The 27,872-nt window shown below is 42.2% G+C and overlaps 1 protein-coding gene and 1 long non-coding RNA gene across 7 annotated transcripts in view; one reads left to right on the top strand and one right to left on the bottom strand.

Annotated features, from left to right (window-relative positions):
• Rnf180 (ring finger protein 180) overlaps positions 1-27,872 on the top strand; it is a 214,061-nt gene that overhangs the window by 162,705 nt on the left and 23,484 nt on the right. For all 5 annotated transcript variants that reach the window (XM_087633794.1, XM_087633785.1, XM_087633791.1 and 2 more), the window contains exon 7: positions 9,441-9,566. In XM_087633794.1, coding sequence (XP_087489920.1) covers positions 9,441-9,566 — 126 coding nt within the window. The remainder of the gene's footprint in view (positions 1-9,440; positions 9,567-27,872) is intronic.
• LOC147996051 (uncharacterized) lies at positions 6,995-26,229 on the bottom strand. 2 transcript variants are annotated; one of them, XR_015673880.1, is made up of 3 exons: positions 26,125-26,229; positions 22,740-24,369; positions 6,995-8,469 (listed from the first exon to the last, which is right to left on the bottom strand). It is a non-coding gene; the product is annotated as an uncharacterized LOC147996051 (long non-coding RNA). The 2 variants fall into 2 exon arrangements; XR_015673881.1 differs by lacking the exon at positions 6,995-8,469 and adding an exon at positions 22,222-22,507.

Raw genomic sequence — 27,872 nt, 5'->3', positions numbered from 1 at the left:
TGTGTGTATGTATGTATATGATGTATGTGTATGTGCCTGTGTCTGTGTGTGTATGTATGTATGTATATGTATGTCTGTGTGTGTGTGTGTCTGTGTGTGTGTGCCTGTGTATGTGGAGACTGTGTGTACCTCTGTGTGTGTGTGTGTGTATGTGGTGTGCCTCTGTGTGTGTATGTATGTATGTGTCTTTGTGTATGTATATGTATGTGTGTGTCTGTGTGTGTGTGTATGCCTTGTGTCTGTATATGTGGAGGTTGTGCATGTCTCTGTGTGTGTATATGTGTGCCTGTGTATGTATATGTGTGTATGTATGTATATGTGTGTGTCTATGTGTGTCTGTGCATGTGGGGGCTGTGTGTGTGTGTGCCTGTGTGTGTATATGTGTATGTCTGTATGTATATGTGTGTGTGTGTGTGTGTGTGTGTATGCCTGTGCCTGTGTGTCTGTGTATGTGGGGGCTGTGTGTGCCTCTCTCTCTCTCTCTCTCTCTCTCTTTGTGTGTGTGTGTATGTGTGTGTGTGTGAGAGAGAGAGAGAGGGAGAGGGAGAGGGAGAGGGAGAGGGAGAGGGAGAGGGAGAGAAAAAGAGAGTTGGAGAGAAAAAGAGAGAGAGCATGCGCACATATGGGGTGTGTACATGTCTAAGCTTCTATCATTGCTACCCAAACTATGAGATCATGTGAACAATCTTTATCATGTGTTCCTTTGTTTAACCTAAAGTCCTTGTGTTTCTTGTAATGACATCATGTTCTATTTAGCTCACTTGCTTTTATGGAATATTTACACGTTTTTATTTATAATTTTATTTGTACATTAATGGCACACATGGATAAATGTTTGAACATAATAGCATGCTTCCTTGTGATCAACTTCCAGAAGCAGAGGTAGCATTTAACTCTTATTTTAACATAACCCCCATGAATTATCAGTAACAGCAGTGTGTAAGGGCTTGCTGTCTCTAAAACCTGGCTCCACTAGTTTTCTGTTTTAAATTCTTGACCATAAGGATTCTTTTATATTCCGTGCCAATTTTTGCCATGTGTGGAGCAATCTTACTCCTTTATAATTTAAGCCTTATTTTTTTTTTTTTTTGGTTACAGTATTATGCCAAAGTGCCAAATACCGATTTGTTTTGGTTTTTTTTTTTTTTTTTTTTTTTGGTAGCGTCAGGTGTTTAACCTTTGCATTGTTAATACTTAATGATAAAGCCCTAGCGACTGCATAAGTTTATGAGCCTTCCACTTACCTAGGTTTCTTAAGTCACATTTTGTTCTCATTTTCCCACATTTCCTGGGGTGCTTGACTTACCTGAGGATAACGTACTGTTTTGCAATCCTTAGGCACACGTCCCAGCAACACTTAACAAGGCATTCTCTCTGTGCCAACTGAAGAGTACTCATGTTCTGATGTTTTTCTCTTCTCGGCCAGCCTTCACCTCTTGGCTGTCTCCCTGACAACCCTGATTCAGCAGAATTCAGTACAGATAAGCAGATATAAAGAAATTGAAGTGCATGGGCATCTCTCAACAAACAAGGAAATGGCATTTGAGCTAACCTGAGACTTCAAGCATTAGAAAGAAATGTGATATTCCACCAGGGATGTTTTGACTGTCACGACTAGATGCTATTTGCTTTTAGGCCGCAGGGCAGAGACAGAGGCATCTGCAGCTTTGGGGACAGTCCCAAATAATTCTCAATTATCCTGTCTGACCTTCCAGTGTCCTACTGGACTGTATCCAGGATATACGGCTTATCAGCAAGAATATCACCCTTTTTAATAGCCTCTTTTTACCATGACCGTCTGTGATTTGCCGTGGTCATGTCCAAATTTACAGGAAGGTCATTTCACAGTTTCTCTGACTCTACACAAGCCAAGTCTGGTCTATTAATTCTTATGCTGATGTGGTTCTGGTTCTGCTTCTATTTGTTCCTCTGGGATCCCTGTTTCTCCAATTCATCCCCTAGATGATCTGTGCCTCTGAAACCCATACGGATTCTCTGTCAGGAAGACCATTTGACTGTGTCCATCTGTCTTCCAAGGTAGTCACTCCAACACTTTAACCTATGGAAATGAATATTCTTATTATGAAAAAAAACAAGAATATATACACAATACTTAAAGTGTAGCTTTCAGAGTTCTGTCATCTTCACATCCTTATAAATTCTACTCCGTCCACATACTAGGAGAGGCCTTTGTTTTCGACTTAAGGAATTTTCTTACCAACGTAATTGTCAAGTATTCATCTTAGCGTCATCCTTAGCAATATGTCTGGGAATTTATTGATCTGATGTTCTAGTTTGTATCTTCTCCTACACTTTAACTTTATAAGTGGCAGTTATAAAATATTCAGTCTTATCCAGAATCACTTCAAATGTCATTAATGGTTTACAAACCCATGTCAGTAAAACATTGTCTCACACGTATGGAGGTTTGCCTCTAGAAGAAGGGCCCCCAGAACACTTAAAACCCTTCCTAGAAGTGAGCGAAGTAGTGTCACAGGTCACCCACTTGACATCTGCTGTGTCACCTAGGCTATCTCATCTCTCCTAAAGCTCCCAAGGAGCCATAGCAACCGATGCACACGACACTGCGTTTCTTCAATCTTTCCTCAACTCTAACACTTGATGTTTTAACCACTGACATGAGTTGCTTTGACCACTTTATAAAACAGTGTCACACAGTGTTGTGGGTCAGACCTGCACACATAATTTAGGAGCCCGAGACAGAAGGATCACTGAGTTTCTGTACAGGCCAGCCTACATAGTAAGCTCCAGAGCCTCCTGGGACGTCCCAATCATCTAAACTAACTAAATAACTTAAACGGGTAGAACTAAGTGAGAAGGGAGAATTAAGTTGTATTTCTTTTTATATACAAGACAGAAAATTCTGGATTTTGCCAAAGCCAAGGTTGTCTATACCAATCTCCTTTGAGGGACCACTGATGTAACAAAGGTCTCAACACTGTGAACGCTCGGCGTTTTGTCTGCAGTGCTCTAAGAGCTCAGTTACTGTTGAACTGGGCTCAGTCACATAGGAATCCTTTTGGCTTTTTCATCATGGGCAAAATCGGTCATCCCCGAATAAAGCTGAAAATAATTTTCCGAAGCTCCAAAGCTACCGAAAGACTCAGTAATCCAAAATAAATATAATTGTCTGAGGCAGAATGTTTGGTTAGATGTAACGTTAAAGAGTCTTCTCCATTATGTAAGTGTACCACATTTCCTTTATCCATTTTTCTATTGAGGAGTATCTAGGCTGTTTCCTATTTCTGGCTATCATGAAGAGAACAGCACTAAATATGGTTGAGCAAGTGCCTGTGTGATAACATGAAACATTCTTTGCCTGTATGCTCAAGCCGAGCCCTGGGGCACGTTAATTCTCATCTTCCAGAGGAAATTGCCACACTGATTTCCATGCTGGCACCCCCTGCAGCAGTGGGGGAGGGCCCTGTTCTCCATTCCTCTTCAGAATGGGCTGTCACTTGTTTTACTGACTTAGCCACTCTGGCAGGTATAATAAAGAATCTCAAAGTAGTTTTGATTTACAATTCCCTGATGACTAAGGATATTGAGCAGGTCTTCGAGTGTTTCTCAAGCATTTGGGATTTTTCTGTTTAGACCTTTTCAGCTTGGTTGGTTACTTTTTCTTGATATCTGATTTCTTGAGTTCTTTATATATTTTGTGTATTAGCTCCCTATCAGATGTATAGCTGATAAAAATAAAGTAAAATACTTCTCACTATAGTCTATCATGGTGTTCAGATGACAGTGTTCTTTGGCACGCAGAAGGCCCCATTTATTAATTAGCGCCTGTGCTAGCAATGTTTTGTTCGGAAAGTCTTTTTCTGTGCCATTCAAGGCTATTTCTTGCTTCCTCTTCTGTCAGGCACAGTGTACCTTGCTTTATGCTGAAGTCTTTGATCCAACTAGAGTTGAGTTTTGTGCAGGACGTTAAATATGGCTCTATTTGGATTCTTCTGCATACAGCTATCCAGTTTGACCTGCACCATTTGTTGAAGACACTGTCAAAAGAGTAACATAAACACCAAGCCAGCTACAAACTCTTATCTAAAATGGGGTGCTACCTGCAAGATATTCGAGAGTAAATGACCAACATGTAATGCACTCCATAGTGTGTGTGTGTGTATGTGTGTGTGTGTGTGTGTGTGTGTGTGTGTGTTGTATGTCTTTTTTTGTTGTTGTTATAGTTAGGAGGGCTTTTTGTTTGTTCGTTTTGTTTGTTTATTTATTAGTTTGTATGGTTTGAGAGGGTTGGTATTTTGTTTCCTTGGTTTGGAGCAAGTTTTATTGTATTTGGTTTTTGTTTTTTGAGTTTTTTATTGGTTTTTTGGTTTTTTTTTTTTGTTTTTTGTTTTTGAGAAAGAACTGAAAGTTGGGTGAGTAAGGAGGGGGAGAGAATCTGGAAGGACTTAGAGGAAAAGAATATAATCAAAATAAATTTAAACTTTAAAATCGTTTTACGAGGAAAATATTATTAACTTTTTCCTTTAACTTCCTAACTAAAGGGTTAAAATATTATCATACCAACTCTTTCTTTATTCTGGAAGAGTGTTACACTTACTGTATTATGAAAACCAAATATTGTGGTGACAAATGCTAAAGGGAAAAATGTAATCAAAATTAACAAAAGTTCAACAAAAGTTTATCTTGTTTATGATAAGAACTAAATATCAAAAATGATAAACATAAGTTGCTCTCAGTGAAGACCAGGATATAATCTTCTGTAGCTCCATTTTGGCAAAATAATAAATAAATGGAGTACAGACTTATTTTTGTCCCGGTTTTGTGTCTTCTCAGGCTGAATATTTAGCTGCAGAATGACACTTCCCAAAGCAGATTTAATCCTGAGTGAATGGTTCACAAGGAAAATAAGTAAATCAGACTGAAATTTACTTGATAAGCATGCATAGGTTAGGATTTGTCAGAACTGAATGGGAGTCCTGGCTGGCTTTTTTCCCAGCATGCAAATCCCTTTGGACTCCCAGTTAGTGGCAGATTTTTTTCTTTCTTTTCTTTTCCTCTATTGGATATTTTCTTTAATTACATTTCAAATGTTATCCCTTTGGAAACCTCCCTTTCCATCCCCCATCCCCTGCTTTCATGAGGGTGCTCACCAACCCACTCACTCCCTCTCACCTCACTGCCCTGGCATTCCTCTACACTGGAGCATCCAGCCTGGACAGGACCAAGGCCTCTCCTTCCACTGATGCCCAACAAGGCTCATCCTCTGTTACAGATGTGACTGGAGCCATGTTTATATACTCTTTGGTTGGTGGTTTAGTCCCTGGGAGCTCTGGGGTGTCTGGTTAGTTGATATTGTTGTTGTTGTGGGATTGCAAACCCCTTCAGCTACCTCAGTCCTTTCCCTAACTCCTCCATTGGGGACCCCATTCTCAGTTCAATGGAGGCTGTGAGCATCCACCTCTGTATTTGTCATGCTCTGGCAGAGCCTCTCAGGAGACAGTTCTATCAGGTTCCTGTCAGCATGCACAGGCCTGAAGAACTGGCCCCATGATTATACTGTTCTGTCTTACCTTGTACATTCCTGATTGAAACTGGTATTTTCCCATTGAATTCAGACCTTTACGACAGGCCCAGTTTTCTCTACCTTGCTGACACTAAACATTTTGAAGTGTCCTGAATTTGTGCACAACACATTTCAGTAGGAGTGTTAGAATCCATTTTCAAATGTAACTTTCTTATCCTTCTTGAAGAGGTACAAATAATTATTGCCCTGAAGTCCTGAAAATAGCTTGGTAACAGCTTGTGAATTTTCATTGCTTTCCAAAAGTGTGTATCAGTGTCAAACATGGTTACCCTTCTCTTCCTTGTTTGAAGGGGAAATCTCAGCTTTGCTTGACATAGCATTTTAATCCAACCTTCCACTGTTAAAAACAATACAAAGAAAACTGGATTAAATGCCCTACAAATAGTAAAAACAAGGCAATGGTTCTCAGCCTTCCCAATGCTGTGTGTGACCCTTTAATATAGTTCCTCATGTCATGGTGAACCCCAACCATATAATCATTTGTGTTACAACTTCATAGCTGTAACTTTGCTACTGTTATGACTCATAATGTAAAAGTCTGGATTTTCCCATGGTCTTAGGTGATCACTGTGAAAGAGTCATGACCCAAAGGGGTCATGACCCACAGGATGAGACCCGATGGTTATGGTATTAGTAAATCAATGGAAATTGAGTAACGATGAGTTAGCAGCAGCTGCAGAGAATTATTTCCTTAGAAATCTCCCTTTCACACCCACAAGCACTCACCAGGATTCTGAATCTGTCACTTGTTTATGCCTTGAAAATATATAGTAATGTATAGTCTAAACATTAATCTCCTAGAACCAGATAATGTCTATGCATAAGCACGCCAGCCTCTGTGGGTATTACAGAGAAAGAAGGTATCCTATTCATACAATTCCACCCCCCCGAGAAGTAGGCTGAATATTATTGTCATAACCTTTGCATGCTTCTCTTTCTGTTAGACATTCTTTTGTACTGTGTTCCTGGGGAAAAAAATGAAAACTTATGTATCAAACAATATAGGACTGAGATGTGAATCCTGGGGGGAAAAGGTTTTGTAATAATAAGAAAAATAAAATGGATTAATAGAAATGGATTAACAGGAGCTTTAATAATCTGAATGAGATACCTTAATACATATCTTGCAGCATTTTAAATAAGAGTCTGATACTAGTGGACCTATCTAATTGAGTCTGCCTTGCATTTATAGTCTTGCCCTCTTTGATTTCTTTCTTTTTTTCTCCCATCTTTATTAACTTGGGTATTTCTTATTTACATTTCGATTGTTATCATTAAGGGACTTGTTAGAGAGAACAGACTTACAGCCCACATGCACGCAGTGCTGACCCACACTATCTGATGGACATGCCTTTTTGGCAAGTGTCTTAGTGATTTTGACACCCAGCCAGGCATTTTGAAAACATGGATCTAACACAATGTCCTTTAGACAGAATTAGGTTTAATTAATCTCTATCCCTAAACACATCATCAAAGTATTGGGCACATAGCAGATCACAGAGTAAATTTCTGCCAGAGATTAGGTGGGAAGAAGCTATAAAAAGCAGCTTGCTGGCTGACAGAGAGCCCACAGTTAAAAGCAGCCAGCCCAGCTCTAACTTGTCCCTGCAATATTGCAGCAATGGTTTCCCGGTCTTCTCTTGTCTCCATGTGTCTCTGTTCAAGTGTAGCAAATAAAATCATCCAAAATGATCAGTCTCGAAAGATCATGCTGTAGACACTCAGGTGCATGAACAGCTTCAATCTAATTTATCTTACAAATTATATTAATTGCCATAATCATCCTGTTCATTTGTTTACCCTGAATGTTAGCTAAGTATTTCACAGCATTGACATTTTTAAAGCTCACTGTCTATTAAGTTCCTCAAAGCCCAGAAGCGGAGTAGTAGTGGAGGGTCCATTTAAATCCAACGTAACGCAAACACTAGGCCAATGTAGATGACAAAAATTTATTGTAATCGAGCTGCCTCTGACCAATCAGAGCCACATAATAAACTTGGGAGGTCAACTATGACCCCAAAGAGAAATTGCGCAATGTATTTAAAAGATGAGACCACAAATCGAGGAGGAGCAGGGTGGGGTGTAGCATTGTCTAATCATAATTTGACATAAGTGGTTGAGCAAGGGAGTTCTCACCAATCAGGTTAAGAGTAGGTTCCCGGGAAAACATGAACTTGGTTTGACCCTGCCAGGAGGTCAGAGTTGTCCTTGAGATGTCTGGACAACTGGTTCCTTACAGAAGAAGCCACCCAGCTATTAGGAAGTCCCCAGCTCTCCTAAGGCTAGGGACCTTAAACTTAGTTTTTCGATGTGGTTAAATGGAGTCTGAAAGGGAATGGTCTCTCTTACTCATCCTAACAGTCACGGTGGTGCCATTACTGACTGTACTGAAGGGAGATATTTCCCATCTCCTCCCCAAAAAAGATTCTGGCTGGCTTTTTCCACTTCTGTTCTGCCAGAGTTTAATTATATTCCCAAGTAAGTTTTCAAATAAGAGAGTGTGCAGTGGCATCTTTGTTTACTGCATCAACATTTTAGAACTTGGTAGAGGGGGCAGTAACAAAATTTCCTGAGTTATCCACACCCCTCTGCTTAGTTTCCGTTCTCTGTACCACATGATCTTCATTACCTTACCTCCCCAGTCTACTTATGAGGGCATTAGAATGTTGTGTCATCTTCCCCAATGGTCAACACAATATTATTTATCAGACGCTTCATTTATTGGAAAATTATACAAATTAAAATCATTAGCCCTGGAGGGTAATGGTGCAAGTCATTGACGACTTCTGTTACCCCTTCATGAGTGTGAATGGCGGAGAGGTGGTAAGATGGCGATGACTCCTCGTTGCCAGGAGACCGTCATCTTGAATGAAGGGCTGCTCACCAGCAGGAGACCGAGTGGACTGTAGGAAAACACATGAGCATTTCTGCAGAACACAGCACAAGGATCCTCACCCCAAAAGCAGTCAAGCATTGAAGCACATAAAGGACAGAGAATGCAGGAGCCATAATAAGCCCAGCTTGCATAAGTATAAAAACTAAGTTTCCCTTTTTCTAACTCACGTGCTTGAATTATTGGCCCACAGCTATGGATTCAGGAATAGAGCTGGAGTTGCCGCTTTAATACATAGCCTCAATTGCTATTTTTTTTAAATACACTGTCCCTTTTGCCATTAAATGTAAACTTGTGAATGGGTTTTTCTTTTGCCTTTCTTGAGCATCAACCCAAGGCAGTAATAGGTAAAATAGAAACAATTATATGCAACTAGAATAGGCTAAGGCCCAGGAAGACGTAGGGAAGAAAGCAAAGGGGTCCCCAGTGCTCCATGGGCTCATTTGGGGATGAAGTAAAGGCGGGCGGTTGATGGAGACACTGTCTCTTTCTTGTATGGGCTGCCCTCTCCAATACAGGCCTCTCCAAGGAGAGCTCATGGGAAAGCTCAGACTCTGGCTAGGCCTGCCTGCCCTGTGTGGCTCTGTGGCTCTCAGACTGTCTGCTGTTTGAAGGGAGGGCTGTGCATAGCCTCTGGCCGGCCTGTGAGTTCTCTTCTGCTGTCTGTTATTTCTGTTCTTTAGTGTGCAGCCGACCCTTTGACAAGAGCCAGTCTGTGTGCACCATGATCTCATTGTTCATGGCTCCCAACACAGATGCTTCTCCCTAAACATGCCTTCTGTATGTCAGCCTAGTTCCAAAGCTGTACCAAATAGGAATTTGGGTGACATATTTTGGATTTTTAAAGCTAAATACGTTTTTACATTTACAGACTTAAATAGATCTGAGTTTATTATCAAAATCGTTATGACAGTCGATCACACTCCTGCGATTTTATTCAAATTAATGATCAAAATGCCCTTTTCTTTCCTTTTACTCTAGAGCTGAACAATGCCACAAAGACATTCTTTACTAAAGAATATTTGAAAATAAAACAGAGCTTCCAGAAATCCAGCTCTGCGAAATGGCCCTTGCCGAGCTGCAGAAAAGGATTCCATCTCTTTGGAGGTAAGGAAAGCAACCCAAAGACCAAAGCCGTCTGACAGCTCTGTCCACGCAAGGGCTCACAGCTGCTTCCTAATCAGACGTGCTGCTTGAGCCCAATGTCTGCACTGGTCCCTTTCAGGAATTTGGGTGGTAATGTCTATGCTAGAAGCTACAAGTACATACAAAGAAAAGGAGTCGCCTATGTGAAAAATAATTTTCATATAAAAATTGAAATGTACCTAATCATATGGACACAGTAAAGATCCAATAAGTTAATATGAAAGCTCAGTATAAATTATAGCTAATGACACTATGTAAACAGCTATCAAAACGCAAGGCAATCTCTGACCTCTACTTCAGTTTTGAGAGTGTGTTCCTGCAGAGCCATACAATGAAATATAATTTAGTCTTTTGTAAAAGTGTTATCTGACAGAACACGAACTACCAGGCAGTTTTGGTGTTTACTGTTTGTGTATGTTGTGTGAACTTATGTGAGGTGTGTGTGTGTGTGTGTGTGTGTGTGTGTGTGTGTACACACCTGTGTATGAGATGAACTCATCCCTGCCTATATGTAGGTAGAGGTCACAGATCAATGCCAAGTGTCTTCCTTTCTCTCTCTCTCTATCCTCTTTGGAGTTCAGCGAGCCTTGGGCTTGCTGTTTTGGGTGGGCTGGCTTGGCAGTGCACCCCTGGGAGCTACCTTCTCCCTCCCTACAGCACTGGAACCTTCTACTGTCCCTAGCTTTTTTACCCAAGTTCTGGCTATCAAAACTCAGTTCCTCATACTTTCACAGCAAGCATTTTACCCACTGAGTCATCTCCCCAGGCCTCTTCATGTCACTTATGATGTCAAGAGGCCTGGTAGGAAAGACCAAACATGGGAACCGTGTCCCTTCTCGACCAGGGAGAGCCACATAAACTCAAGCACATCTATCCAGCAGTAACAGACCAGAGCAGGTGCATGCAGAGTGTGTATGGTTGAGGCAGAAAAACAAATTATATGCAAAATCTATTGCATTCGAAGTAAGGGTTTTAAGCACCACCTGTAACCCTGCACTGGGCTGCTTCTTAAGGATTAAGAAGTATAAAATGAAAGCAAGAAGTGTTCACATCTAGTTGCTTCTATGGGTGGACAGTACAGCTCAGCCACAGAGTTTGATGTACACTGACTGAGGGTCACCTTTCTGACCTGGCTTAGCAGACAGCCCTATAAGGCCTCTCTGTAGACCACAACTTGTTTTTTCATGTTGGCTGACTCAGTTCCAAATCACCCCCAGTCTCCCTCTGCACTTTCTGCATCTTACTTTCTCTCAGCTCCTTAGACACTGGATGAATAAGCAGTTGATTTCCACCAAACTTAATTCTTAATACATTTTTGTGGAGAAAGTTCAAAGTAGCTTTATTACATCATCCCGACTTAAGAAATACATCACTGCCATCAGTTCAGCCAAGCTGTACTTGAGCTGAGCCGCCAATAGCCAGCCAAGTACAGCAACAAGCCAAGAGGAAAGAACCAAACTATTTCTTCAGTAGCATAAACAAGAGTCCAAAACATAGCCCATTTGTCTTTCCTCTATAGAGCAGTGTTGTGTCCAAGACCAGGTGGGACAGAGACAATATGGGGGTTGGCTTGGTGTTGAGCCCCAGACAAGAGGCTCCAGCAGTTTTATGGATCCTGGGGTCAAAGAGAGAAAGGAGTTGGGAGGGAAAAGATCAGGTACTGAGACATGGTATGAGGTAGAGTGGAGTATTCTCAAACTAAGAAAGGGATGGAGAGAGGGAGGGAGGGAGGGAGGGAGGGAGGGAGGGAGGGAGGGAGGGAGGGAGGGAAAGAAAGGATAGGAGAGGAAGGAGAGAGGAGTGATGGGGAGGCAAAGGGAAAGGGAGGGGAGGGGAGGGGAGGGGAGGGAGGGAGGGAGGGAGGGAGGGAGGGAGGGAGGGAGGGAGGGAGGGAGGGAGGATGGATTCAGCATACATGCATGCAAGCATGAGCAGCTGGGTCCTGGGACCAGCCTGCCACTCCCTACAGAAACCACAATGCACCACTGTCACCAAGCCTGCCCCAGAAAGGGCAGCTTTCTGCAGTGAATCCAATGGTGAATTCTCTGTTAGTTCATCATGAACTGAGCTTCTAAGCCACAGAGCATCACCAAAGGCCCTTCCTTATTCTCTTTCCTTGATCTGCAATCCTGGGACAGGGAGAGGGTGACAGAGGCAGGGCTTCACCTGTGGGTCTTAGGAATCAAACCCAGGTCAACATGCATGGTTATGGCTTTGATGCTGAGTCATCCTCTCAGTGACCCATGTTTGTCATTATACACACACATACACACACACACCACACACCATACACACACCACACACACCACACACCACACACATACACACACACCTCGCACACACACCATACACACACCACATACACCACACACACATACACACACACCCATACCACACACACACACCACATGTACACACACGCACACACATACCACACACACACATGCACACACATACCACACACACAAAAATACCAGTGTTAGTTATGCTTGCTTTTATACTTCTGCACTGATAACAAATAATGTATGTTCTAAACTTGCTTTGTCACTCATTTGGTTTCTGAAATCAATCCATTTCAGTAAGGAGCTTTGTTCCTGAACTGTGGCCAGTTCTATGGCTATACCAGATGTACCATCCTCCAGTGAAGGGATGGTAGAACGCCCAGAGATTTGTCCTTCTGCTATAAATGCCTGCACTGTCCTGGGTCATTAGAGCTCCTCTGGATCATGTGCTCAGAGGAGCTTGAGGGTCACATGACAGCACGTCTACCCTCAATCAATCACCTACATCAGTGTCTCTATGTATGTGGCCACCCTGGCTTGTCACTCTGTCTGTTGGCTGTACTTACAATTTTCAGTCTTCTAGATTTTGTAAGTTTGATACCTATAAACTGAATTCTCACTGGAAGTTCTGCAGTTTTGCTTTTTTTTATTATTTTATTTGAGTGTTTTGCCTGCGTGTGTTTTTGTCTTTGCACAACATGCGTACCTGGTACCTTCAGAAGCCGGAAGAGAGAGTTGGATTCCTTGGAAGTGAAACTACAGGCAGTTTTGTGCCACCACTTAGTTTATGGGAATGAAAGTCAGGTCCTCTGTAAGACCAGCTAGCATTGCATGCGCACATGTGTGTGCTGGTGCCTTGCTGGCACTGTTAGCCCAGGGCCTCATGCATGTGAGGCAAATGTTCTACCATTGAGCTACATCCTCAGGCCTCACCTCAGTTTAAATTCGCATCATTATGATTATTGGTAGAGGCTATATACAGATATGTATGTACATATACATATATATACATACACACACACACACACACACACACACACACACACACACACACACACACACAGCTTTATCCTTGAGTTTCTTCTTTGAGGTTCTTATTTCCTACCTGTTTGATTGGTTTTGCAGTTTTATCTGCTACTTTTTCCACTGATTATTTTAATGGCTACAATCATAATCTAGCTTTGTGTTTTTCAATTTTTGGAATCTTTCAGCGCATCATAGCTCTTCATTTTCATCCTTTCTAGAGTGTAGTGTTTTTAAAATTACTCTCTTTTTCCAGGATCATTAAGACTTCTGTCCTTTAAATGCTTTAGTTTTAAAGAACTATGAAATTTATAGTACTTTTTAATAAGATTTTTTTTACAGATAGGAGTCCAGTTTTATATGGGTTTCTTCCTGCCCCCACCTATTAAAAATAATTCACCACTTCTCCACTGATATGGACTCTCATGCAAATTTCCATGTATCTAGGTTGATTTCTGGAACTTGACTGGGGTCTGTTTGTCTGTCTGTCTCTATGCCAATGCTATACTGTCTCAAAACTAGAGTTATTCTGTCCTCTAACTTGTTTCCCTTCAAGAGCATATTGGCTGTTTTTTACCTTTTGCTCATTTAGATGAACTTTAGGATCATCTTGTAAAGCCCCATGAAAAACTCTGACAAATTAGAGGAATAAGGGACTACCATTAAATATCTAAACTGTGCTTGGGCTCTGGTGAAGGTACTAAGTTCAGTCCCCAATACTGTGGATGGATGGATGGATGGATGGATGGATGGATGGATGGATGGATAGATAGATAGATAGATAGATAGATGATAGATAGATAGATAGATAGATAGATGATAGATAGATAGATGATAGATAGATAGATGATAGATAGATAGACAGACAGACAGACAGACAGAAGACACACAGAAGCATACATATATACATACTAATATAGACATAAATAATTTGGGGAGAATTGAAAGGCAACAGCAATAACTTCCTACCCATTAATGCTATGGCCTGTCTCTCCCTGTGGTCTTCTCTTCTGTAATCAGTTAGATGACTTTCTTCCTGAGTGTCCACTTATTCGGCTCCTCTATACTTGCTTTATCGTGGTCTCTTCCCTGTTTTTGAGCCTTGCATGCAGAAACTTGCCAAACTCACCCCAAGCAATGCTCCTCGTCACCCCCTAGGCCACACACTCTGCTTTTCTTTTAACTTCCTCCCTGCCTCCTGTCCCCTTCTTGTCACTCAGCAAGCCCATTGTACTGGGTTTATTTAATATTTATTCTTATAGTCTTATATAAGGGATAGTACTTTCTTTACGTATACTTTTTTTTTACATCAAGGGTGCTGTATCGCCTGTTTGCCTGGATGTTCTTGGCCACCCTAGTGTGGTTTCCTCGTGTGACTCCTCGTGAGGCCTCTGTTAAAGTGTGCATCTGCCAAGTTCTATCAGTGTGTTCACTCACTGGAATCTAACACTCGCAGCCTGCTGCCACTAACAATAACACTTCATGGAATATTTTAGTGTAAACCCTGCGAGTATTTACTGATGTGTAGACTCAGGAGCAGCAGTCTGGATCACAGAGTTCAAATCTGCCTGTGCAAACAGTGCCGTCAGTCCTCCTGAAAGGCCAGGACGATAGCTCTCGTTGGCACTTGGGAAAGTCAGTCAGGGACTGTGAGTAACGACAGCTGTTGGCAGATGAGGCCTCTGCCGATGCTTTTGCTTGCATTTTGTGATGACTAGGAGTTTGAGACCTGGTAAAGTTTGCCTCCATCGTTTGGAGGACTCCTAAGACCATTTTGTTTATCTTTCTAATCATGCTGCTACCTCCCTTGATTCTCCTAGGTTTCTTATGCTTTTTGTTCTACTCATTATCCACTTTAATATCCTCACTGAGTAGACGCTACAAATTCATTATCCACTTTGTCATTACATAAAAATGTTGTACCTGTTACCCTTCATTGTAAGAATGCTTCGCTTTGATGTAATTAAATCCATAGTGTTTTATCATCTATGCTGCGGATTTTAATTTTTACATTCCATCTCGTTCCAAGGTCACAGAGATTCTCCCGCGGTTATTTTTCTCTCTGTCGACGACGTTTTTGGTCTTAACTTTCATGTTTAGGCTTTCTGCTAGAGATACCGCTCAGACTCTGCTTGCAAAGGATTCACACTTTCTTTTGAAGTGATAACCTGCTTTCTGCTTATATTTATTTTACAGTATCACTGGGTTTTAAGATTATTTTATGAACAGTTGTTTCATAAGAATATAGTTGAATATGAGATAATTCCTTCCTACCTAACAACTTGACTAAATTTTCTAATAAGCCATTGGGCGCTCTCAGTTAGACAGCTCTGTGGTTGCCTTCAATAGGGATGGAGCATCTTGGAATCTAAGGCACTTTTTTCTGTTTTCTTGCCCTACTTGATGATCTGGCACTCCTGTCTGATTTTTAAACAACACGAACCAAAAAAGAGAAAAGCTTCCCGATTTTTAAAGGCCAATATTCACCACAGAGCATGTATTGTGTCTGGAGCGTCCACCCCTCGTGAGGAACACTGTCATCTTTCCTCTCCCCGATTTGCTAATAATGTCAATGGCGTTTTAATTCCGAGACTGTCTTTCGCACCTCATGAAACGTACACAGCTCTCCCCTACGTCTCCCAGCACACAGTGCTCCACTGGTGGACTGCAGCCCATTTCCTTGAGGGGGATTTCTGCTCTGTGCCGGGAATGCATTTAGGCGATCATTTTGCTTACCGCCATATTTGGTTAACATTTCAGAATTTTATATTTGTATTTCTAAGTTTGTATCCCTTTATTAGGGAATTTGTTCATTTCTCCTATTCAAGTTTATTGCAGTAAAATTGTTTATGTATTTTATGTATCCGGTAGCTATGTATCTATATAGCTAATGCTGTCCTTGTGTTCACATTAATTACAAATGCTTTTTTTTTTTGGTTCATTTAGATTATCACTTCTTACTGAGTTACCCTGTCTTTACTTTGTCTCTTACTGCCTTCTGCTTTACCTTTTCCCTACTCCTGTTGGACTTATTCTTTTCTTTTGTACTCTACTAAGACGATTCAGAAGGTGTTAACTTTTAACCTTTTTGCTGTATCACTTAAGGGCATAATTTTCCCCTAGTGTAATTTTTACCCTTCATTCCTAATTACTTTCACCTGAAATCACATGCAATTGAAATTCTGTACAAAACGGGTTCCTATTAGACAAGTTGGATATGCTCTTAGAGTTACATCACATGGCTGCATCCCCTGTGCCACCGTGCTATGTTACACGGCTCCCTAAGAAGTTACAGTCCAGCCTCATTTCTGAATTTGGTTTAGAAAGAAAGAGAGGTGGGTTAGGAAGAGGGAGCTTGTGAAAAAGAATAAACATTCCCAACTCTAGATCTAAATATTAACGCTTCGGAGGGAAAATATAACATTGTTGCAAATTTCCTAGCCACAGCAACTCATAGCAACCGTTTTGAACTCACACAGCCATAGAGTCAGCTCAGGTTTCCCATCATTGACACGTTCCTTTGTGGCTTATGAAGTGATATATACTGAGCAAGCAGACATCTTTTTGATTGCTTTGTGTATTTGTATATATAACTGGTAGCATTTCCTCAAAAGAAATGTAAATAGTCCAGTAATGTGTAAAACAAAAGTTCGCTTTATCAAGTTCAGCTGCACTGACCAACTGACGGTCCTAGATTTTCCCGTGAAGTCCCTTCCATCTCTAGGTAATAGTGTCCCACCTTAACAGTATCCAACAGACAAGGTTTTCAGTCTTATTAAGCTAGTCCCAGGAAACCACCCTTCCACGAGTGTGAGGGAGAGATATTCAAAATGATGCATGTACCTCTGTGTAACATATACACACGTTTGGGCGAGCAAAAGCTATCTGAGAATTTCTATTAAATCTCACCCTAAAAAATACAAAGAAGCTCCACATTGAATTTTTACTAACTATACTTAAGAGAAAGAATTTAAAAACAGCAAGTCAAAATGTAGGATCCCATGACCTGATTTTGTTGGTCACAATAAAATGGGCACGTACAATGCAGATGTCAGAGCTGTATGCCAGATGTATCCATTTCTCAGGAAAGCCCAGGGAACTATGCTGTTTGGTGATTAGTTGTTCTGAAGGTGTTAGATTGCATCTACAAGAACAAACTTGTCCAGGGCAAAGCAAAGAATACCCACATGGGAAAGATTGCTTGTCTGCGATAAAAACAACAGCGCACGTGCTCAGTCGAAAAGCATGGGATTCAACATCGGCTAGAAATCACCTTCTCAGAAAGTTAGAGGGAAAACGGAGAGTTTCAGTATTGCTTTGTCTTTTAACTGAAAGGGGCAGTTGCCTCCACAGCTCCTCTAAACAGCTTTATTCATGGGAACACTATGGAGAAATCTTCTGTGAATTCCGAAGGTCCTTTCCTTTCCCTTCTAGTCTGGTGGAGTCCTGTCCAGTTCTCACCAGTGTCGCTTACATTGGCATTTTTCTTTAGGAGCCAATCGCATAGCAAGGCCAGCAGCATCATATACTGCATTAGAAGCGAGTGGACAGATGGATTCCCACTCTTATGGGTTACAGAGGATGGGTAAAGTAGCTTGACAGTCGCTGCATATACAGCCTCCCCTCTCACACTTGGAGATCAACATCCAGACTCTGCCTGTCACACACGGGACAGGGAGGTCAACACCTTTCAGAGGAAGCTGATCTGTTTTAACAATTCTAAAGTGAGAGTCTGCATTGAATTGAAATCTGCTGCCTCACAACTCCCTCTGTTTGGCTCACCTTCTCCCTGTGATGTTCTCCTGTATGTGGACTGTTCTTCCATATGCAGACCCACACAATAGCCCAGTGGTCTTCAGTCCAACAGAAAACACCCACGCCCCTTCCGCTAGTCCCAAGAATTTTAAGAGCCAGTGTCAGAGATGCTGGAGAGGCAAAACTGGTACCAACTGGATACTGATCAACTAAGTGTCCTTGCGAGGCCTGGGAGTGGTAACTGAGTGGTGATGCATCCGTCATAAGAGATGTGAAGAGCTAGCTCACCTTTGTCTGTGCCTCTCCCGTTCACCAGAGTTCTCCTGGTAATCCTGGTTTCAGGCCGCTGAACGCAGGATCTGTGTATAATGGTAACTAGGCAATGAGCAAAAAGTACTGTTTGTTTCTATCTTAAGCTTATGGGATATATATTTTAATATATTCGTGAATTTTATCTAACTATCTCTTCATAACTACTTCTTCGAAAATTTCCAACAAGATTTTAGTCTCTTGATTGTCTCCTTTTTCCCTCCTTCCCTTCCCACTTTATCCACACTCGCCCCACACACTCACAAGTAATACACAGCGCATGTGCTCACAAAATCCACCCTTGTTCCGTTTTACATTGATAGAATTTGTTTGGTTACCTGTGAAGTTGCATATTGGTAGGAAATGCTGCCTGAACTTTAAAACAGCATATAATACATGTTTGCATACCTGTGTGCACACTTCAAAAATATACCCATTAACCACGGGACCTCTGAAATTAGCACAGAAAAACAAATTCTGGTGGGAAAAGTTGGCATTGACCCTGACTCACAGTTCGTAGTCCTGACACTACGACCTGCACCAGTGCTTTCCCCGAGCTCCAAGAAGAGAACGCACCACAGAAATGGTCAGATGTATAAATCCTGATGAGTAGGTTAATGAACCTCTGATGAAGGAAAGCAAGGGAAAACATGAATTCAACATATTCAAGCTCAATAACTGTTGAAGGAGACCTGCACTGGGAATCCAGGGAGGAAACATGCACGTTCTTGGAAGCGGGGCTTCAGTGAGTTGGTTGTGTTAATTGAGGTGATGGGAAGACCTGACCTTTTCCGGGAGAGTGTGCTGTATTTTGTGTTGCAGTCATGGCGTGCATGTGTGTGGTGTTAGGTACTCAGCTCTGGCATGTGGAGATAAGCAAGCATCAGGAAAGTTCTCTGAGTTTACAGATAGGTCTCTGCACTTGCTACCAATTGATCTGGGTGCTGTCTTAAGCTTTGACCAATCATTTTATGAAAATGTATGAGCCTTCTTATGTGCCGTTGACCTGTGACATGTTTTAGACATGGTATGGAAAGGAAATGGGAGGGGGTGTGCCCTCTCCTACTCTAGCACTGGAAGAGCAGCCATCTCATGTGTTTCACTGAAACAAGGACCAAGGAAGGCACTGTTAGAGGGATGTGGGCCCAGCTTATGAACAAGAAACCAAGGACAGCTACAGCCCCAGGGAAGAGCATGGCAGAAGCTAAACTTCTTGCTGCTGATAATAAACAGTAGAAACTTCTGTTTCTAAATAGGATATGATTAGGGTGCAGGATGTCAAGCCATCATTCTCAGTGCCAGTGCTGGGAAAATGATAAATGCCAAAAATACACATTCATAAACAATACACCAGAGCACTGTGGAGTTCATTAAGAGTGGAAATTCTGTTACATCGAGAGACACCCCCTCATTGAGAGACACCCCTATACTAAGAGACACCCCTATACTAAGAGACACCCCCATTGAGAGACATCACCCATTGAGAGATACCCCTACATTGAGAGACACCCCCAAATAGAGAGATACCCCCATTGAGAGATATCCCCACATCGAGAGACACTCCCATATCAAAAGACATCCCCATCGAGAGACATTGTCCATTGAGAGACACCCCCACATCGAGAGACACCCACACTAGAAATGCTAATGTCGTTGGTTATATACATCACTTTGTATATTTTCTGAGTCTGGGAAGTAACTGAACATCACTCTTGCCAGAGGGCAAGAACTCTGTAGCAGTAAGAAATCTTTGGAGTTTTTGATAACTGTATGGGCTTTCTCCCCTGACTGGAAACCAAACACAAAGCCAATTTCCTCATAGGCGTCTGCTGAGAGCCAGGCCAGCTCTAGAAGCCTGCTCAAAGGCAAAGTGACTGTCCTCCAGTTTGACAGTTTAAGAATCAGATCATCCCTAAACTACAACAAAAACACAGCATGAATCCTCCTAAAGTTCCTTTGTGTTGTTGTTGGTTTTTTTTACATTTTATTTTTATTTTTTATTAACTTGAGTATTTCTTATATACATTTCGAGTGTTATTCCCTTTCCCGGTATCCGGGCAAACATCCCCCTCCCCCCTCCCCTTCCTTATAGGTGTTCCCCTCCCAACCCTCCCCCCATTGCCGCCCTCCCCCCACCAGTCTAGTTCACTGGGGGTTCAGTCTTAGCAGGACCCAGGGCTTCCCCTTCCACTGGTGCTCTTACTAGGATATTCATTGCTACCTATGGGGTCAGAGTCCAGGGTCAGTCCATGTATAGTCTTTAGGTAGTGGCTTAGTCCCTGGAAGCTCTGGTTGCTTGGCATTGTTGTACATATGGGGTCTCGAGCCCCTTCAAGCTCTTCCAGTTCTTTCTCTGATTCCTTCAACGGGGGTCCTATTCTCAATTCAGTGGTTTGCTGCTGGCATTCACCTCTGTATTTGCTGTATTCTGGCTGTGTCTCTCAGGAGAGATCTACATCCGGCTCCTGTCGGCCTGCACTTCTTTGCTTCATCCATCTTGTCTAATTGGGTGGCTGTATATGTATGGGCCACATGTGGGGCAGGCTCTGAATGGGTGTTCCTTCAGTCTCTGTTTTAATCTTTGCCTCTCCCTTCCCTGCCAAGGGTATTCTTGTTTCCCTTTTAAAGAAGGAGTGAAGCATTCACATTTTGATCATCCGTCTTGAGTTTCATTTGTTCTAGGCATCTAGGGTAATTCAAGCATTTGGGCTAATAGCCACTTATCAATGAGTGCATACCATGTATGTCTTTCTGTGATTGGGTTAGCTCACTCAGGATGATGTTTTCCAGTTCCAACCATTTGCCTACGAATAACTGGTACAGGGTAGAAAGACTTAGCCTCTGGAAAGCATGGCCTTCAGATTAAAGGGCTAACGGGCCCTGAGCTGTCACTCATATCCCTGAGACCCGGGCTCGGGTCGAGGTCAAGATGTGAAAACAGAACATGCAAAACAATGAAATAGAACCTAACTGAAGATTCCCGATGGTTCCATGCTTAGAAATAAAACCACATTAAAGCAATGAAACCACGTATGAAACCACAGTAAACCCAGTGAAGGCCATGCCCCTGAGGTACTTGAAGTCAAATGCCAACTGAGTCTAAGGAAACATCCAACTTTGCTTGTTAATTTCTAGACCAGTGATGAGCCCTCACACCACATCTACCTGACAAAAGAAAGGCACAATTGTCTCTGGAGGAAAAAAATGCTAATCTGGATCTCCATGTGTCTCTATTATACTAAGAAAGACACGAAAGGAGATGGGAGGAAACCACTAACAAGAGAAAGAGCAAAATCGGAAATGATCCCTGGAGTCCATAGTTGTTGGGATTAGCCAACCAGCACTTTAAGATAACCACTGGGAAATTAACCCTTCCTTATACCATCTCCTGGTAGCTTGCCAAAGTAATAAACACAAAGGGAAACAGAAAATATATCTCTCCAGACTGTGTTCTCTAGACCTCTTAGAAAACACAGAGCTGTCCCTCTGTCTGTGTGCTTCCACATCTATTAGTACGGTGATGTTGGAGGCATCAGGAGATGGGCACAGGTAAAGAGGAATGCCTCACAAGTTTTACCTAGAAGTCAGCATGTCATTGACATTGTTGTGGCTAAGAGCGAGAGTTTTTGTGATCACAAATGTGTGTTTTGAGAAACTGAGAACTTGATATAAACTGAGGTAGCTTCCTAAGGCACATAATAGAAAAATCATACACACACACACACACACACACACACACACACACACACACACATAAACACATACACAATACACATATACATATGGGATTCAACTAAAGCACTGGCCTCTCTTACCCATAGAACCACATTTTACAGGAGAATAGTAGAATGAACCTGAGCTACTCGAACTTGTTCCTATGAAGTTATAGCATAGAAAGTATAAATAAATAAACAAATGACTTCTGTTCTAATTCATTAAGATGAAGAAAACTATGGAAACAGGCTAGGTAAAAGAGAGGAAACAGAGTCATGGTTGGAGACGCTCCATGGTGAAGAACACTAACCGATGCTCTTGGAGAGGACCCTGGTTTGGTCCCCAGCACCTACACAGCAGCTCACAAACCTTTTATAACCCAAGTTCCAGAGGAGTTGATGCTTTCTGGCCTCCGCAAGAACTACATGCACATAGTACACGCGCATGTACCACCATGCACATAGTACACACACGTGAGTACGTACACACATGCACCAAACCATACACAGTCAAACACTCATGCACATGAAATAAAAATAATCCTTTTAAAATTATACAACGAAGTCTATAAAAATTATAAAATTATAAAACAGGCATTCCACAACCGTGATGCAAGTTTGTATTTAGGACATATGGATGCTGGTTAATTTTGACGCATGATGCTTCATTTACTCTTAAATTTTCGTATGTATAAAGTTTGTGAAGAATGTATAAAGAGGTTGAGCAGCATGCTATATGGATGGCACACAGTGTGTTGTTGATGTCGCTGAAGAGATGAGACAGGAAACAGCATCCGACAAACTCAGCATCAAAATTTTCCTAAATTTGATAAAAGATATCAACCTATGTGGCTAAAACTCAGCAAGCCATAATGAAAGCCATACCCAGAGAAGGCACGGTCAAGCTGCTAAAAACAGAAAGGCAAGAGGTCTCAAGAACATTGAGGGGAAAGCAGGGAAGGTGGCTGACCACTAGACAGAAACCAGTGCCGGCAGACACAGAACATTTTAATGCGCTATTCCAAAAGAGACCAACAACACAACAAAAGTACCTGCTGACTGTCCAAGATGAAATGAACACCATTTCCGGCATCCAGCAGACCTGCACTCACCTGCAGGGGGCGTTTACAGCAATGGGAACCACTTAAGCTGGAAGCCGGGACTTCAGCAGGAGGGAGGAAGCAGGAGGTCGGTTAAGTATGTGCAAATGTTCCCTCCTTAAATTCAGCTGCAGCAATATCCACTAAGCTGAAACACTGGGAACCAAAGCTATATAGATGTAGGCCTCTGGGCTGGTGCTCTCCACAAAGCTCTCTGGCCCGGCCGGCTAGGTGCTCAGGTTCGGTGATTGGAAGAGAACTTGGGCAGGTAGGGAGAACAGCTTCCACCACCAGTCTTGTTCCTTACTGCTGCTTCTGCTGCTTCTGCTGCTGCTGCTGCTGCTTGGGTTGCTCAGGCCAGGCTGAGCCAGCAAGAAACCGACTAGCTGGCGAGGGGTTCAGGAGAGCTTCTAGCAGCAATTTCATTTCGGGAGAGCAGATCTCTTCCCCAAGCAACAGTGTTACAGCTCTTAGAACAGAAGCTCTCAGACGATGGAATAATTCCTGCACACCATTAACTCTGAATAGAACAGTTGAATAGTTTTTTTGAATGGGTCAGTGTCTGACAACACGTACTTCCTGTTGGTTTGGCTAGAGAGCTTGGGAAGACCTCATCTACATATTTGGTCCTGACCTATGATTGATCTGTCTTGAGCCTACATAGTCCTTACCTGTGGAGGAGGGGTTTGGGGCATTGTCCTCTGTGACTGATCTGTCTTGGGTCTATGTAACCTGTAGTCAAGTACTTACCTGTGGAGGAGGGGCTTGAGGCATTGCCCTACATGACTGGTCTGTCTCAAACCTCTCTACAGGGGACTTTGGGGAGTGCAGCTATGTGAGGCCCTGATATTCTGGGAGACTGGGAATGCACCTGCCATCCCTTTTAGGGTGTCCTGGGGATTCCACCTATCTTGACCAGGAATCAGGGTACCTTTCACTTCTTTAAGGTGTCATCTGTAGTAAAAATGTGAGTGGAATTGAAGCATCAAAAGAAAACACTAAACAGGCCGGAGGGGTAGTGGTATCAAGGGATGAGGGTGAGGATTGGGAGGACAAAGGATCATTGAACCAAGTAATTGTCCCATGGATTGTATGGTTTGAGGATATTAACATTGGTTTTAAACAACATTAGATTAATCTATCTAGACGTTTTCCTTGCGATCATGTAACTTTCCCCAAGTTCAGTAGCCATTTGGCTTTGGCAAGATTGTTCATCTGTAGCTGGCAGGTCCCAAGTCTGTGGGTCTCGGCTGTCACCTGTGGGTCTCAGCGTGTGTCTTGGGAGTCTTCAGTCAGATGAGGTGTCTGGAGGAAGGCAGCTTTGTTGTCCCAGGCAGGTCTGAGGAGATGGTGTTCAGTCTCGGCTGCATCTGTGGGAGCAGCACTGTAGGTAAACCTATAGGGTGATCACAACAGAGAAGCAGATCCCCAGCAGGGGCTATGTCTGCATAGGATGGGTAGCGTGGTTTAAGCCTGTGATGGTCTGCTTGGGAGCACATCATGGTCTGTTATGATCCTGGAAATGCAAGGGTGTTTGCGGAGCGTAGTCCTGGAAGGCATCCTTTAACTCTGCTTTGGATGACTGAGGAAGAAAATACCATGTTAGTTATGTATCGGGGATAGGCAGTAACAGTTTGTCTGTGAAAGAAAACTGATTGTTAATTAAGGATTAAATAATGGTTGTCAGTATAGCTGGTTTGACCTGTGGGAGTAGATTAGATGACCTTTAAACCTTAGAGGAAATTTGGAAAACTTTTGGACATAAATCACGAATGCTAGGGAGAAAAATAAACATTTAAATAAAGAGACATGAAAATTTTAGTTTGAGAAGCACAAACATTGTCTTAGGTATCCCTGTTAGAGAGAACAAGCATGTAAGCAAAACCTGAAAACCTTCGGGTTTCAGATGTGTTTTTCCATTGTCTTTGGCCGGCCTAGATGTAGTGGGGGAGGAGCCTGCTCTGTAACTCTGCGGCTGCTGTGGCTGTGTGCTCTAAGCAGGCTGATACAGTGACAGCCAAGGCAGTCGGTCAGTGAAGGTGAAGTTAAAATGCTATAATGGTCTCATAAAACTACCAATTCACCACACACTGTGGCGAACCGAATTTGTACATTTACTGCCTAGCATCACTACTACACACAGAAAAGTGAAGGTGGGCAAGTAGAGTTTTATATTTTATGAGAAATTTAGATGTCCATTCCCAAACTGGTAACTCCAGTAAGTCAAGCAAGTCCCGGGTAAAAGGCATCCTGTACCATGTCTGAGCAGTATCCTCGGCAGTATTGCTACAAGGGGCGTCTGAGGAACTTTCCCAGCCAGTAGAGCTAAGGAGACACAATGACAATACAATGTGTCATCTTAGCTGAAAGCGTGTAACTCTATGCCCACAGACACTAGAGTGTAGACTAGTACATAACATGCAGTGCAGGCCTGTTAGTTGTGTCTTGTGGCCAAGTAAGAGATATTACTAAAAGGAAAACCAAGTGTGGACTAGGTGGGATCTCTGCACTATCTTGTAAATGTTTGTAAATTCAAAGCTGTCCAAAGTTTAATGCTCCTTAAAAATACAGCTAATATGGAGAAACTGGCACCACAACGTGATTAACCCATCAGAAAATGATGTGAAAAGGTGATAGCATACCAGAACATCAAATATGAACATCAGATTAAAAGAGCCAACTGGTGCTATTTATAAGACTGTTTCAACAGAAAGGTACAAAAATATTGACTGTAAGAAAACAAAAGGAAATGTGTGCACGTGTGCACAGACATACACACACACAACACACATATACAATGTAAGGTTTTCCCCCCAGGGAGATGAAGAGATAATCTGAAAGGCTGGAGCTTAGAAATCAGTGGAATAAAACTATGGCTTGGGCCTCTGTTCAACGTCTTCATTGCCTTCTGCTCCCCTCCTTTTTCTTACAGTGTAGTAGATGCCCTTGTGTGCCCTCTGGGAGTCTAAATAAGTCTTTCTAACGCCAGCCCTCGGTTCTCCTCTTTTTCTGCCTGTCATGGATTTCAGCAATAGAACCCTCACATCCACTTTCTCCATGAAGCTGGATCGATTAAGAGGACTGGGAGCCTGGTATGTGGGCCTAGATGCACTCTTACTCTGGGCATAGACTACAGAGGAAGCAAGACACCTCTCGCTTCTTATTTACCACAAACCTTGCATCTGCAGGCCTGCTACTAATTGTCTTTGCTTTAAAGCAATGTTTATGACTGAGAAAATTTTCTATAGGAAATATACTATAGCCTACGAAATACAGTATATAGGAGCCTAGGAACCTCAAGGTGAACCTTTATAAAAGATTATCTAAACTTACCCACCTCGTTTTCAAACCGAAAAGCAGTGAGAGCTGTGCCATCAGACGTGCCACACAGCCTGTCTCCAGGGGCACTATTGGTCTCTGTGAGAGTGCTGTCCGGAATGCTACAGAGCAGTGCAGAACTCCCCATATATGGTTACTGTCCACTCTGTCTTTTCCCGATAGTACTTACTGTTAGCTCCTTGGTCCTGAGGACAGCTTCCCCATTACAGAACGTAACTGCCTTTGACAGGGGTATTCCTTGGCCCCCGTGTGATGTTTATATCACAAAACATCATGATAACCTGAACATTTCTACAGGGAGAAAGATGAGCAAGAAAGAGCTACTCCCTTAAGAAAATGAAATTTAAATGTGTTTATTATAGATAGACAGAAGAGATATGGTCTGTTATTTCTTAAGCTATTTATCAGTGGAAAATCAACTCAAGATTTAATTAATGACTCGAAAATTGGAATTGCTTTTTAAAGCCTGGGTCATTTCCAACCTGGAACACTCCTGAGACCTCTCTTGGCACATGCAAAAAATAAGAAAAGAGTATATTATAAACATTGCTGTCCTCAGTCAAAAGTGAACGTTTGGGCAAGTATTTGATAGACCACTCATGTTATTGCCAAAAGCCCACTTCTGTTCCTGAGCCACTATGTTTTTACACATTTGCATGTATATTTGTGTGTGTGTGTGTGTGTGTGTGTGTGTGTGTGTTATAAATTTGCTTTAGAACTAATAAAATCGTAAGAGAATTTTCACTAATATTTTCTGGCCTGGTATGGTTATATTTGTGTAGTTAAAATATTTTTCAAATGGAATAAAACAATCAGCTTATCAGAAATCAGTTCGTTATCATTTATGCCTTAGGAAAGGTAAAGTGTTGGTTTCTTGTCAATCAATAAAGTGGACATTTAGCTTAATGACACAGATAAAACCTGAAAGCTCCCGTGGTAGAAAACCATCAGCATGCATGTTCTTAAGCCAGAGCCTCAGGAATTGGGCTTCCCAAAACAAAACGGCCACAAAATAAGTCAACTGATATGGCACAGAACTTTTCATTTCATCTTGGATAATTTCAGGATTCTCAACTGCCTTTATTTGAGAAGTAAAATTTTTCTTTGTATGTTTGTGTTTATTATACAGGCACACACATGTCCACATGTGTACGCACACATGTATGGAAGCCAATCTCAAGGTTCCTTTTCTAGCAGCTGTCCTTCTTGTCCTTTTGAGACAGTATCTCTTACTAGGGCCTAAGCCTGGGGCTCGCCCACTGGGCTAGACCAGCTGGCCATCAAGCCTCCAGGCACTCACTGGTCTTTGCCTCCCTGGTGTGGATAACAGAGCCATAACTAGCTCTCTACACAGGGATCAGACACAGGCGCTCATGCTGTGTGCTCATGCCGCAGCTTAGCATAGACCTGTCTCCCAAGCATAGATTTTCAGTTCTTTGTCACATGAAGGAACTGAAGAGTTAAGGTAGTGTTCTTTTCTCTGTTGGAAAAATAAAACAAACCTCTGATTATGTTTCTATTCTTCCATTACTTAGACTTTAAATGAATCCTAGTCCTGAGGCAAATCTCAGACCAATTAAGTCAAAAATCTCTGGAGATGAATCCCATCTTAGATTTCTTTGCTGATGTAAAAATAGTACTATCTAAAGCGACCCTGGGAGGAAAGGTTTACTTTGCATACAGTCCATCCATGCGGGAAAGCCAGAGTAAAGAATCACACCAGGCAGGAGCTTGGAGACAGGAAGT

Source organism: Rattus norvegicus, chromosome 2 (assembly GCF_021556685.1).
Source record: "Rattus norvegicus strain SHRSP/BbbUtx chromosome 2, alternate assembly SHRSP_T2T, whole genome shotgun sequence".
Taxonomy (NCBI): Eukaryota; Metazoa; Chordata; class Mammalia; order Rodentia; family Muridae; genus Rattus; species Rattus norvegicus.
This window is presented reverse-complemented; position numbering and strand designations above follow the sequence as displayed.